The sequence below is a fragment of the Podarcis bocagei genome (genome assembly GCF_964188305.1).
Source record: "Podarcis bocagei genome assembly, chromosome: 3".
NCBI lineage: Eukaryota > Metazoa > Chordata > Lepidosauria > Squamata > Lacertidae > Podarcis > Podarcis bocagei.
The window spans coordinates 17,920,591-17,935,051 of record NC_138127.1 but is presented as its reverse complement, the minus strand read 5'-3'; the positions used below and the strand labels follow the sequence as shown (position 1 = coordinate 17,935,051).

At 39.8% G+C, this 14,461-nt stretch overlaps 1 protein-coding gene across 3 annotated transcripts in view; it reads left to right on the top strand.

Annotated features, from left to right (window-relative positions):
- Window positions 1–310: 310 nt before the first annotated feature.
- The window catches only part of KLHL31 (kelch like family member 31), a 29,026-nt gene continuing 14,875 nt past the window's right edge, over window positions 311–14,461 (top strand). The window contains exons 1-2 of one of the 3 annotated variants that reach the window (XM_081187077.1): window positions 311–399; window positions 11,339–12,542. In XM_081187077.1, coding sequence (XP_081043203.1) covers window positions 11,371–12,542 — 1,172 coding nt within the window. In that variant the 5' untranslated portion in view covers window positions 311–399; window positions 11,339–11,370. Of the gene's footprint in view, window positions 505–9,087; window positions 9,240–11,338; window positions 12,543–14,461 lie in introns of those variants that run through there. The other 2 variants (XM_081187075.1, XM_081187076.1) reach the window with 2 other exon arrangements.

The following is a 14,461-nucleotide window of genomic DNA, read 5'->3' as shown; positions in this document are numbered from 1 at the left end:
TATGAAAACCTGCTGGAAGGGAGGAACAGGGAAAACTTTCAGTAGGAGTTAACCAAAGTTCAGAGGGGCGAAGGTTTTTTAAAAATGTAGTTATTCTAAGGAGAATGTTTTTAGTCATTTACGGTGGAGCGGTAACCCTGCCGTAGTACAGCAGGGATGGAAGGAATGTAATTTCTAGGAGCTTAAGCCTCATTTTATTATCCTGTAGACATCCAGTTAAGTTGACTTCAGATTCAAAGCCAAGCAAGCAGAGGAAACATAAACCCTTCTGGGTGACAGGAAAGGATGGGAGGGAGGGGTCATTTTTAAAGTGCCCCAGAGCGCAGGCTCCAGACTCTCTCATCCACAGTGGCAGCAGGGTCACACTAGAAACTTCTGTGGCTAGCTAGGACTTCTCAGGTGAAATCCATTTCCACTTCCCCCTGCCTTTTCTCATTCTTTTCAAGAAATATTCTCGTAGACATTGTGCTGGTCAGTCCTGGGAAGGCTCTGTTGCTGAGAAGGGTAAGGCTGCTCTCTAATCCTGTTCTTATTGAGCTGATTAGCTTTCTGGGTTTCTGAGCGTTCCTAGGCGGTGGGGTGGTGGTGTTCCTTCTATTTAAGAGCTGAAAATGCCCTGGGATGAATTCCCTCCAGGCTACAAACTTAATGTGGCCAGGTCTGGCTATGGGGAGGGGAGGAGGCCCTGAGGAAAATGAAATTGGCAAAGGCTTTCCTTTAACTGCGTGTTTTCCTGTACAGTTTTTGACAAGTAACTTGGTGAAAGTTTGCTCCAGGAAAAAGCCACAAGGACTTTTGCTGCTAAAATTTCACAGGGCTGGCGGCAGTTCCCTGTTGTAGAAAAACAACGGTTTTAAATATTGATAAAAATCTGTTTTTTAATTTTCTTTTTAAAAAACTTGAGCTACAAATCCTTACATAGATCTCATATTAAGCTTTAAATATGTAAAGGATACATGGCTGCCTTTAAATGTTCATTGCACTTGCCAAAGGAATATCGGCATAGCCAGCTAAGAGAGAATTGATACATATCCAAAGCATGCTGGCTATTTTCAACCTGTGCAGATGAAATAAACAGAATTATTTTTTTTTAGTAATGGAGAACAGAAAGGGCTGCAAATGTATACCTGGCAATATTTCATTTTTTCTCCCTTAAAAAGAATTAAAACCCCAATCATGAAATGCACTTTAAACTGGACCTGCCTTAAAATGGCAAGTGGCTTTGAGAGACCCCAGAGAGCGATGCTATTCTTGGAAACGTCCCTGATAGCTTTCAACAGATGCAGCTTGAGGAATGCAGCTGGGGGGGGGAGCAGCTGACCCGCCACTTTGGCAAAGTGACATTCTGGGACCTCTGCTCATTCTGGTACGCGGGCGATGGCTGATGCTTCTAACACACACACAATCATCTCGCTCGCTTGCACATAGCTGCCACCTAGCAGGAAGGACTGGGTGACGGCTGGACACCATACCCCCTGAAAGAGGAACTAACCATTCCTTTCTATACTTAAAATGCCGAATGGTTCATGCTTTTAAAAAAGTCTGTGCAAGAAAGAGCTAATGCAGATGGTACTCCACTATACAGCATTCCTTAACCCTTGCCTGCTTTAACATTTGGCAGCGCTCTTTGAAGGGAACTTGCAGGGGCTTGTTTCAGGCTGCCGATGCACTCGCTTGATCTAAGATGTTCATTACATCTTGATTTTCCTCTTCCTCCAAGCAGATCAAATGTGGTATACAGCAATGTCCTCTCCCTTCGCTAGTCTATCCTCAGGACTGACTCTTGGAGTTTGGTTATGCTGAGATAGAGTGACTGGTCCAAAGTTATGCTCTATGGCTTAGAGAGGATTTGAACTCAGGTCCTAGTCTACCTTATCTAGAGCATTCAAATCCATGTAGGTCAATGCTTCACTTTGTCACATACCCTCCAACACTTCTCCATAGCTGTCAACATTTCCCTTTTTTAAGGGAAATTTCCTTATTCCACTTAGGATTCCTTGCAAGAAAAGGGGAAAGTTGACAGCTATGCATTTCTCTGATGAAAATAGGGACGTCCCATTCCATAATGATAATTTTTACTATTTATACCCCACACATCTTTCTGAGTTTCCCCAGCCACTCTGGGCAGCGTCCAACATATATAAAAACAAAATAAAACATTTTTTAAAAAAAAAAACCCCAAAACTTCCCTATACAGGATTCCCTTCAGACGGCTTGGGCGTCAGATAACTCCATACCCTCCAAAATTTCTCCAGTGAAAATAGGGACATCCCAAGGAAAAGTGGGACATTCCGGGATCAAATCAGAAACTGGGATGACTTAGACACACCTGAGACTGCTTGCCTAGAGGCTTCCGGTTCAGCGCGTCTCCAGCTCAGGCGGGGATTTCTTCCTTGCGGAGGATCCTGAGCTTCCCGGAGAAAATAGGGGTTCCACAGGGCGCCGTGGTCCCCTGAAAAGTGTCTGGAGGGTGTCCAGACACACAGGTTCCCGCAGAGCCACAACGCGGACCTCCCGGCCGTCAGGTAACTCCGTTTGCGGAGCGAAGAGTACGGCGGGGGGAGAAGCGGGCGGAGGGAAACCATGGCTGTCTCCGGGTAAGGCGAAGCCCCGTGCCTGTAGGAGAAGTGCTTGAATTCTCAAAAAGAAGAAACCCGAGCCTGAAAGGAAAGAAAGAACTTGGATACTACCAAAGGAAAGGCTGGGTAAATAAGGAAGCCGAAATGAGCACAACTCTTACCTAGAATCATTACGAACGCAAGGAATAGACAAAGCGGAGAGAAATGTGAGTGACGCTAGCGGACAAAGTTCTTCTCTCCCTTCTAACTTTCTTTCTTTGCACGGAGGGATACTAAATAACCAATAGAAAAAGGAATTTAGAGGGAGAGCAAAGAGGCAATACTTTGCTACTTTTGGCTACTTCTCAGCCCTCCTGGGGACGGGACGGGGAAAGGAGCTGGAACTGAATCTCACTTGGGAAGTTTTGCACAACAGAGGTCTCCATTTCGTGAAAGTTTGGTCTCCATTTCGTGAGTTTGGTCTCCATTATAAGTTCTACGAATTACCAGCGAAAGGAGAAAGGGGATATCTTCTTTGTCAAGTTTGAATCTCCACCCTTGAGAACTTCAGTCAAGTTTAATAACTTTATAAAAGCCATTGTCTGTTGGGGATAGAACTAAAAAACTAAAAAAAGGAATTGTGGAGAAAATAAAAGAGAAGCTGTTCCTTTGCTGTTTCCTTTCTTTTTGCAGCTCCTCCATTAACTGGCTGTTAGACCCCTGGTGGACGGGTGAGAAATTATAATAGACGCCTTCTCCTCTCTTCTTTTTGTTTTGTTTTTTTTTTGGCAGCTGGGAATTTTCGGGATTTAGCCCAATTGAGGGCAAGAAGATTAAGAAGTGGACCCAAAATAATTAATGGAATAGATAATTTCATAAGGAATAGCCCATTTGGGGGCAGGAAGAACCGAGCCGCTTGCTTATTAGAGCTAAAATAATGAAGTCTCTGGAAGGACTATAAATTATATATATATATTTTCCTTTTTCTTTTCTTTTTTCTTTTCTTTTTTTTCTTTTCTCTCCCTTGACCTCCCTAGGTCCCTCGTTTGGATTGGTGGATTATTATATTTGGTGAAGTAGACTAATTGGTGATAACAAGAGGAGAAAAGGAGAATACCAAATCCTTATTTAATTCTATCTAAGACTACTCAACACATGCTACTATAAACTTATTAGTATATCTTTAAGGAATTGGAAGGTACTGATAGGCTTGTTACTGCCAGATATTGCTTTAAGTTTTGAAAAATATTGAAAAATTGTAAAATTGATTGCTGCGCCTCGACTGGGGAAGGTTAATTTTAAACATCGGAATAGGTTGTTGGCGTAACAAGATATATTTGTACAAAATGTCTCATGTACCAAAGAAAGGCGGGAACGGGGGGACACCAGTGGAAAGGAAGGGGTCCAAGCAAGAAACAGATTTTAGAGCTGAAATACTAAAGATGTTCGCAGAGATTAGACAAAGTGAAAAAAATCTGGAAACAAAAATTGAACAGGTAGATGCTAAGATTGGAAAAATGGATAAGAAAATAGATGAAACCGTTAGTGAACTGAAAGGACAAATTAAAGAGGTATCCAAAAGAACTCAAGTGTTAGAAGAAGGAATGAAAAGGACAAAATTGGAAATGAAGGAGTTAAAGCGTGAGGATGATAAAATTAGAGTAGGACTTCTAGAAACTAACAAAACACAAGAGGAAATGTGGGATGCGATCTCCATGAATGAACTTCGACAGCGGGAAGTTAATTTAAGATTCAGGGGGGTACCAGAGCATCAAGGTGAGAATATCAGGCAAAAACTGATAATAGAACTAGCACAATGGTTGGAGTTTCAAGTAGAGGAGATGGCGAGTACAATACAGAATGCCTTTAGATTAAAAGTGAAGACGACGAAGGCAAGGAAATTTCCAGGGGATTGTCTTATAGCTTTCAAAGATAGAGACATAAGGAGCATGGTGCTTCAAAAAAATAGAGAGAAAAGATTATGTATTGATGGTAGCTACATAGTCATCTTTAAAGATATACCAATTAGACTGTTGAAACGGAGAGACCCCTATAAGCCACTGGCACAAATCCTTAAAAAAAACAATATAGAATTCAAATGGGAGTTCCCGGAAGGAATTTCATTCACTTATAAAAATAAGAGACATAGATTAACTAGCCCAGAAGAAATAGGTAAATTTCAAAGGAAGTATAAAGAGTTGTTAACGGAAGAGGAAGAAGAGGTCAGGGGGGCAGTGGGAGGGGTGGAGGTAAAAGGACTGAAAGATATGGAGGAGAGGAGGAAGGTGGGGGGAGGATTAGAGGAGGAGGGGGAAGAGGAGGAGGGGGAGGGAGGAGAGGAAGAAGAGGAAGAATTAAAAGAAAATTAACCAAAGAAAAAGATACTCCTAGAAATAAATAAAAAAAAAGAGCAATATGGCATTAAAATTATGGAATTGGAATATAAATGGGCTGAATGATAAAAAAAAAAGGAATAAGGTGGAACAATTCCTAAGGAAAAAAAATTTAGATATTATATGCCTACAAGAAACACACGTGGCAAAAAGACATAGGAGAGTTTTAATAAATAGAAGACTTGGAAACGAATTCATATCTTCAGACAAAGGAAAGAAAAGAGGAGTAATCCTATATATAAAAAACAAAATAGAAGCCCACCAAATCTTTAAGGACGAAGAAGGAAGAATTATTGCTGTTCAAATTAATTGGCAAGGTGAAAAAATAATAATTGTTGGAATCTATGCACCTAACGGGAATAAAGCTGACTTTTTTAAGAACCTGGAGGAAAAATTGATGGAATATGTGGATCAAAAAATAATTATGATGGGAGACATGAATGGGGTGGTCTCAATTGAAATGGATAGACTGAGGGAGAGTGGATCAAAAGAAGGTAAATTACCTAAATCATTTTTCGAAATGATCCAAAACTGTAATTTGATAGATATATGGAGATTAAGACACCCACAGGAGAAACAATTTACATATCATTCAGAACCAAACCAATCTATGTCGAGAATTGATCAAGTTTGGATCTCGAACGAGCTAACCTTAAGAATCCTCCAGGTAGAAATAGAACCAAGAGTAATTTCAGACCATAGCCCGATTAAACTGGAGATTAAAGGCTTCGAAGAAAGAACGTTTAGATGGAGGATGAATGATAGCCTTTTTGATGATCATAAATTTGTACAACAGGCACAGAAGAAAATGAAGGAATACTTTATGGATAACTGTAACAAAGGTACAAAAATGAGCATAGTTTGGGATGCAAGCAAGGCAGTGATGCGTGGACTGTATATACAACAAAATTCAATTAAAAGGAAGAATAGAGAGAAAGGAAAGAAAGAAATCTTAAAACAAATTATGGAATATGAGCAAAAATTAATTGAAAATCCGAACAATATGAAAGTTAGACAAAGTATCAAGGCCTTGCAAACTCAGTTTGCTATGATAATAAACAAGGAGGTGGAATGGAACATTAAAAGATTAAGACAAAAGGATTTTGAATTTGCAAATAAATCAGGAAAATGGTTGGCTTGGCAGACTAAGAAAAGGAAAGAACAAAGTATAATAAATAAAATTAGAGTGAAGGATGAGGAGATAACTAGCCCTAAAGGTATTAGGAAAGGATTTTTGGACTTTTACAGTCAATTGTATAGGAAGAAAGAAAAGAATAATATTAGGAAAATAGAGAGATATCTAAAAGAGAAAAAGGTGCAAAAGATTCCAATAGAAACAAGAGATAGGCTGAACGCCCCGATAGATGAAGAGGAAATTAAGGTGGTTATATCAGAGCTGAAAAATGGGAAGGCCCCAGGACCGGACGGCTTTACAGCAAGGTACTACAAAGAATTGAAATTAACTTTGATAACACCGTTGAAAGAAACAATGAATAATATTTTAAAGGAGAGGGAGATCCCAGAGACTTGGAAGGAAGCGTATATAACTTTCATTCCAAAAGAAGGTGTGGATTTAACACAAGTAAAGAATTATAGACCAATTTCTTTGCTAAATACCGATTATAAAATTTTTTCAGGAATAATAGCAAAGAGACTGAAAAAGGTTTTGCAAGGAATTATTCATGAAGATCAAACAGGTTTTCTCCCACGAAGACAGATGAGAGATAATGTGAGAAATATAATAAATATCTTGGAGTACCTGACAGCTAGTAATGAGAGAAGAGCAATGCTAATGTTTGTTGATGCCGAAAAGGCGTTCGACAATATATCATGGGACTTTATGTTAAAAAATATGGAATACATGGAGATGGGGAACGAGCTCTTTAATGGAATAAGGGCAATATATACGGAACAAAGGGCAAAACTGTTAGTAAACAATGTGATAACAGAAGAAATTAAAATATCAAAAGGCACTAGACAGGGATGCCCACTCTCGCCATTGCTGTTCATCATGGTTCTGGAGATTCTCCTGAATTCAATTAGAGAAAATAAAAAGATAAGGGGGGTGAGGTTAGGCCGTAATGAATACAAAGTCAGAGCCTTTGCGGACGATTTGGTTATAATGGTGGAGGACCCGATAGATAATGCAACTGAGGTGATAGAGGAAATTGAAAAATTTGGTGAGGTGGCTGGGTTTATGTTAAATAGGGGAAAGACAAAGATCTTAACAAAAAATATGGATCCAACAATGCGGGAGAGGTTACAACAACAAACAGGTATCGAAATTGTTAAAAAGGTTAAATACTTGGGTATTTGGATAACAACCAAAAATATCGACCTATTTCAAAACAATTATGTACCGGTATGGCATGGAATCAAGAAAGACTTGGAGAGTTGGGGAAGGTTAAAATTATCCTTCTGGGGCAGAATAGCAATGATCAAAATGAACGTGTTGCCAAAAATGATATTCTTATTTCAGATGATCCCAGTATTAAGAGGAGTGAAGATCTTTAAGGAATGGCAAAGATTGATATCAAGATACATCTGGCAGGGCAAAAAACCAAGAATTAAATATAAATTGTTGACGGATGTAAAGGAAAGAGGAGGATTTGCCCTGCCAGACTTGAGGTTGTATTACGAGGCATCATGTCTTTGCTGGGTGAAAGAATGGATAAAACTGAAAGACACAAAACTATTGGACTTAGAAGGATTTGATAATAGATCCGGGTGGCACGTGTATTTATGGGAAGAGAAAAAAAAGGGCCACAAATCATTTGGAAATCATATTTTCCGGAAATCGCTAATTGAAGTATGGGATAGATATAAAAATATATTAGAAAGGGGGGTCCCACATTGGCTTTCTCCAGTAGAGGCCATGGCAATTAAGAAAATCAATATGGAGAGTAATTGGGCAACGTATGGGGATTTGGTCATGAAAGAAGGCGATAAATGGAGAATAAAACCATATGAGCAAGTAAAAGAACACGTCAATGTTTGGTGGCAACATCTTCAGATAAGTGATATGTTTAAAAAGGAGATAAAAGATCGAAGATATAATGAAAAAGACTCAAAATTTCAAATAGAAATTATTAATAATGATTACAAGATAATATCTAAAATGTACAAAATTTTACTGGAATGGCAAACGATGGATGAAGAGGTGAAAGAGGTGATGATTCACTGGGCAAGGGATCTGGGGTATAGTATAGAGTTAGAGGAATGGCAAAAAATATGGGTTGAAAATTTGAACTTCACGGCATGTATCACGTTGAAAGAAAATACTATGAAGATGGTATACAGATGGTATATGACACCGGTGAGGCTTGCAAAAATGTACAAAACTTGTAATAAATGTTGGAAGTGCAAAGAGAAGGAGGGCACATTTATGCACATGTGGTGGGAATGCAAAAAGGTAAAGGGGTTTTGGGAAATAATATATAGTGAGTTAAAGAAAATATTGAAGTATAACTTTGTAAAGAGACCAGAGTCTTTTTTGCTGGGAATAACTAGAAATGCAATAAATAAGAGGGACAAAAAACTTTTCCAATATGCAATAACGGCAGCGAGAACCCTGCTGGCTCAAAGATGGAAACAAGAAGAGACACCAACTTTGGAGGAATGGAGAGCAAAGTTAACGGATTATGCGGAACTGGACAAATTAACGGGAAAGATCAGATATCAAAAAGACCATAAGTTTTTGGAGGACTGGGGAAAATTTAGGGAGTATTTGGAAACTCTATGTGAGGATCATACAACGCTAGTGTGTTTTAAAGAAGCTTTGTGAAACAAATCAGAAATATTGCAAGAAAGAAAATGTAGATAGCAAATTTATTTAAAGGTGATATAATAATTAAGAAATGCGTAGGTAGAGGAATAATCACGGAAGATTACTAGGGGAATTGTGGGAGGTCCAATAAGTGAACTATGTGATGTGCAGATTGAATGTTTGGAGATTATAAGGGAAAACCTTTAATAAAAAATATTTGGAAAAAAAAAAAAAGAAACTGGGATGACTTCTCTAAATCAGGGACGTCCCTGGAAAATAGGGACACTTGGAGGGTTGTTCTCTCATTGGTCCTCTACCAACCCTACAGGCCTGAGTTGTAGGTGGGTTGCTGGCTTTCTGCTTTTGGCATTACAACAGTTTCACCCAGCCTGGTGCCCTTCAATGCTGTTTGAGGTTAGCATAGCACTTGTCTTATGAGGAGGAAGAAGCGACTGAATTATTCAGGAAAGTTTCCCATGTCATGTGACAGAGCACTCAGCTGGAAGTCTGGATCAATTCATGGTGAGAGTTTTGACCAGAAAGCTGGTTTGGTGAAAACCAGAATGTGCAAATCTGCAAGTGCTTTGTGGGGACAAAGTGTAAATTAGGCTTGTCTGCAATTGCTCAAAAGATAAATCCTGTTGATTTCAGTGGGGCAGGTGTAAATAAATATGGAGGTCATCCATAACCATTCTCCTGCCATTACAAGTAGGATTTTGTTTTGCTTCCCTGTACTCCTGGTCCTTTGGTGGAGCTCTATATAATTTAAAACCATTTCAGATCCCTAACTACTACATGGTCTGAAAAGAAGGGAGGTTGTCAATTTCAGCTGAATGCAAATTAAACATGTGCTGTACTCAGTGTTGTATGGTGTTTGCCACATGGGCAAGGAGTGAAGAAACATTACTTGTCATGAGGAAAACTGTCATGTGAACCCATCTTAAAAATTCATCTATGCTGTTTTTGTATTATTATTGGATTTTTTACAGTGCATTTATTGTATTACTATCTTTCTGCACCTTATTTTAATGTATACCATTTACTATATTTTGGTTTCATAATTTCTGTAAATTGCTTAAGGATTTTGACAAAAGATGTTAAGCTGTATATAAAATGTCCTGAAAATAATTAAAACAGGTTATATTATTATTATTATTATTATTATTATTATTATTATTAAGTAAGTAAGTAAGTAAATTTGGATTCTGTCCTATACAATATAAAACACAAAATACATAATAAAAACAAATCAACCCAATAATCTCCCCTCTCCCCAGGTAATTTTTTAGAAATACAATAAACTCTTTTTTATGTACATCAAAACAGATTGAAAGACTACAGTGGGCCTGTTCTACCCAATTCAGTAGTAGTTAGGTGTAAAAGAGCCACAACTTTCAACTTGGTTTATTATTTCAAAATTGTATGTTTCTTTTTCACTGTTATCTCTTAGTCTAGTCATGCTGTTTTGGAGGAAAATAATTCCCTCAGGCTTTAGCAGGCCGCTGAGTCTATCTACAAAAGAGAAGAGCAGTCTGTTCTTACATATGAAGGACAGTGGCAGTCTCCAGTTTAAGTGAATAAATATGCACACTCCCAATCCCGAAACATACTGATTCGGAACTTCAGCCAGTGGGACTTGCTTCGTACTAAATGTGCTTTAGGATTGGGCTGCGAATCCTATCTATTGGTCAGCTTGCCCACACTACAAAAAAAGAAAAAAGAAAAAAATGGGGCTCAAGGACAATGCACAATTTTCTCGTGTTATGGGCCCAGCAACCCTGTGAAGCAGATTGGTCCGAGAGATTTATTTATTTATTTTAAAATTTTATATACCCCCATTTCTTTACGTAGGTCCCAAAGCAGCTTACAATCATGATATACGATATACATAACTTAAAACAGAAACTGAACCTAATTTTGAAACCGCCTATATAAAATAATGCTGCAAAACATCTTGGAAGCATTCAGGGTGCAAAAGCCTCCAAAAATAAAAACTGATTTAACCAGGCATCTGAATCTCTGTAGGGATAGTGTCCATGTATAACTTCTTGTGGCAGGGAGTTCCGCCGAGTTGGACCCACAGCTCTAAAAGCTCAACTCATTGACATGAGTCAGATTCTGGCCCACAGCAAACCACTAATAGGGCTCCCTGCCATGATCTCAGTGTCCAACTTGGGGTGTGTCAGCCTTTCAGTAAGCATCATAACTTACTGAACTCCCTTCAAGTTGAGGTCAGACAGGCCCACTCCATACTGAACTTCTGAATATATTTTTATTATTTCAGCAGACATTTAAATTGATGTTTGTAATTTCAGCTGGTTTTTCTTTTTGGTATTATATTTTTACAAACCACTTGGGGAGTACGAGTTTGACACTTGACACTGAGTAGATACAAACCACCATTTACCAAGCAACATTTATTCACCTTGCATGAGGTTACAGATGTGTGTGATTGCAGAGTTTTCCGTAATCTCCTGCTGTTCCACTTTTCTTATTTTTCTGTTTCCGTTTGCCGCCTGCAAGGATGCTTTGCAGTCGTTTCAGTGAGATGCTGAAAACCAATGCACTGAAATACAGGTCTAAAAGTTGTCCTTTTCTCCTTCTCCTTCTCCTTCTTCTAGCTAGCTCCTGGCTGTGATATTATATTGCAGTCATGGCGCCCAAGAAGAAGAACGTCAAAAAGAGCAAGGTGGATATCAATGAGCTGACCATCATCGTGGAAGATGGTCCTCTCAGCAAGCTGAACGGCTTGAACGGCCTTTTGGAAGGGGGGAATGGCTTCAGCTGTGTCTCAACTGAGGTTTCCGATGCTCTCTACAGTCCCAACCTTTTGGAAGGGCTGTGCAGGATGAGGCTGGAGAACTTTCTCTGTGATTTAGTCATCGGTACCAAAACAAAGTCTTTTGATGTCCACAAGGTGGTGATGGCTTCCTGCAGTGACTACTTCCACAACATCTTGAAGAAAGATCCATCAACTCAGAGAGTGGACCTCAACGATATATCTCCCCTGGGCCTAGCTACTGTCATTGCATATGCCTACACAGGAAAGCTCACTCTCTCACTGTATACTATAGGTAGCATCATCTCCACAGCCATCTACCTTCAGATTCATACCCTTGTGAAGATGTGCAGTGATTTTTTGATGCAAGAAATCAACGTGGAGAATTGCATGTATGTTGCCAACATCGCAGAGACATATGGACTCAAAACCACCAAGGAAGCAGCTCAGAAATTCATCAGAGACAACTTCATTGAGTTTTCCGAATCGGATCAGTTCTTAAAGCTCACTTTTGACCGGATCAATGAACTTCTTGCAGACGATGACTTGCAGTTGCCTTCTGAACTCGTTGCATTCCAAATTGCAACGAGATGGCTGGAATTTGACCAAAAAAGAGCAAAATATGCTGCGGATCTGTTGAGCAACATTCGCTTTGGTACCATCTCTGCCCAAGACCTGGTGAATTATGTTCAGACTGTACCAAGAATGATGCAAGATGCAGATTGCCATAGACTTCTAGTAGATGCCATGAATTACCATTTGCTTCCCTACCACCAGAATACATTGCAGTCTAGGAGAACAAGGATTCGTGGAGGATTACGGGTCCTGGTTACGGTTGGGGGACGCCCAGCTTTAACAGAGAAATCCCTTAGCAGAGACATTTTATACAGAGACCCTGATAACGGATGGAAGAGGCTTACTGAGATGCCTGCTAAAAGCTTCAACCAGTGCGTCACCGTGATGGATGGATTCCTCTACGTGGCAGGTGGAGAAGACCAGAATGATGCCAGGAATCAGGCTAAGCATGCGGTCAGCAATTTCTGCAGGTAACTGGTTATTTATAGAGGTAGTATGTTCAGCACATAACAGCTCCGGAGAGGGAGGGAGAGGGAAATGCAGATGCATAAACAGCAACGGAAGAACAATCTTGATTGAGGTTGTTGTATTTAGCATAGGTGCCTGTGATTGACAAATGCCATCCAAGCCATGCCGAAAGGGAATACAGTGGTACCTTGGTTTATGAACTTACTCCATTCCAGAAGTCCGTTCTTAAACCAAAGCATTCTTAAATCAAGGCATGCTTTCCCATAGCAGTGGGGGACTCAATTTACAAATGGAACGCACACAACAGGAAGTAAAACATGTTCTAATTCCAAGGCAAAGTTCACAATCCAAAACACCTACTTCTAGGTTTGCAGTGTTCTTAATCCAAGTTGTTCACCACTGTACCTGCAAAGGTCGATTATTATTTTTGGAAGGAAAAAACAGCCAGAAAAAATTGCCTTTGTGACAAAGTTAGATTAACAGCGTCCCTATTTATATGTTTACAACAGGGATGTTGCAAAGAGGAAAAAGCTTGTACAAGCATGCTAGCTCCACTCCCTGTTTCCATTGACATTTGCATGTTCAAGGGTGACTGTCTCCTGCAGGAAAGCCTCCTGCAGCCATGGAAGACAATGGGGACACTGCAAGCAGGCTCATGCATGCTCCCCATTCGTTGTGTGTTTAAGTCCCCTTATGAACGCCTGAATAATTCAAATGTCTCAGATGATATGCATGTTGGATAAGACTCAAATGCTTCTCCACCCGAGAGCTGTTGGTGCTTCACAGTTGGCATATTAATTTGAAATAGGATTAGACAGGCACATTTTCCTTTTCTTTGTCATAGTAATATATTTACTGGCCTATTTGTCAGCACATGAGACTCTTAATCTCAGGGTGACGGGTTTGAGCCCCACATTGGGCAAAAGATTGCATTGCCCCTTGGGGTCCCTTCCAACTCTACAATTCTATGATTCTAAATGGTGTAAGGTATCAAGTGCATTTGCTTTATTACCCTACAACTGGGGTGTGGAACGGGGCTGCAGATGTTTATTCCATTAGTCCAAGCAAGACAGTTGTGGTTCAGCAACCTCTGGAGGGACAAAGGTACCCCTCACCTGGCCTACAACACGGATAAGGACCCATTATCTTCTTTATCTCTTTGGGTTATATTGCCAAAATTAAAGTTTTCAGTGGGCCATGCTCAAGAGAATAAACACACACTATCTTTTACGCACAGAAAACCACAAACACACTGGGAGCCAGTATCCGATGATAACAGAGGTGTGGGGTTAATGCATCTGGGCTTCTCAAATGTGAGGGGTGGTGATCGTGTGATGGCATCACTGATTTCCCACCTGTTCCTACAACATGCGCTGCATCAACACTAAGCTAGGAACTATACAGGATGTAGAAGTGGCTATGTTTCCCAGACAGTTTTGTGGTTTATATATCATGCTTCTGTAAATGATGGTCATATGAATGAATGAATTTTATTATTACGGTCACAGACCAGTTCCGAGTCACTTACAATATCAGGAAAATCATAAAACACAACAGGGATACATTGAATTGCAATTGGGTATAACAGAAACAATTCAGCTATAGCGGCAGAAATATGTGTGTGTGTGTGTGTGTGTGTGTGTGTGTGTGTGTGTGTGTGTGTATTGATCACTAAAATATAAGCTAAAACTGTTGTTTAAAACCTTAAGCATTTTGGTAGCACAGCTTGTTCCCTAAGTTTTATGCTGCCATCTGCCTTATTGCAGGGCAGATTCGAGGGTAAACCATACGTGGAATGAGTCTGCCCCTGCTTGATGGAGGTAGAAACTGTCTCTCATGTCTTGTTACGCTGCTCAGTATTTATTACTCCTGTTATACAAAAATCTCCAAATGGGTCCGAACTTCAATGTCTAAAACTCCA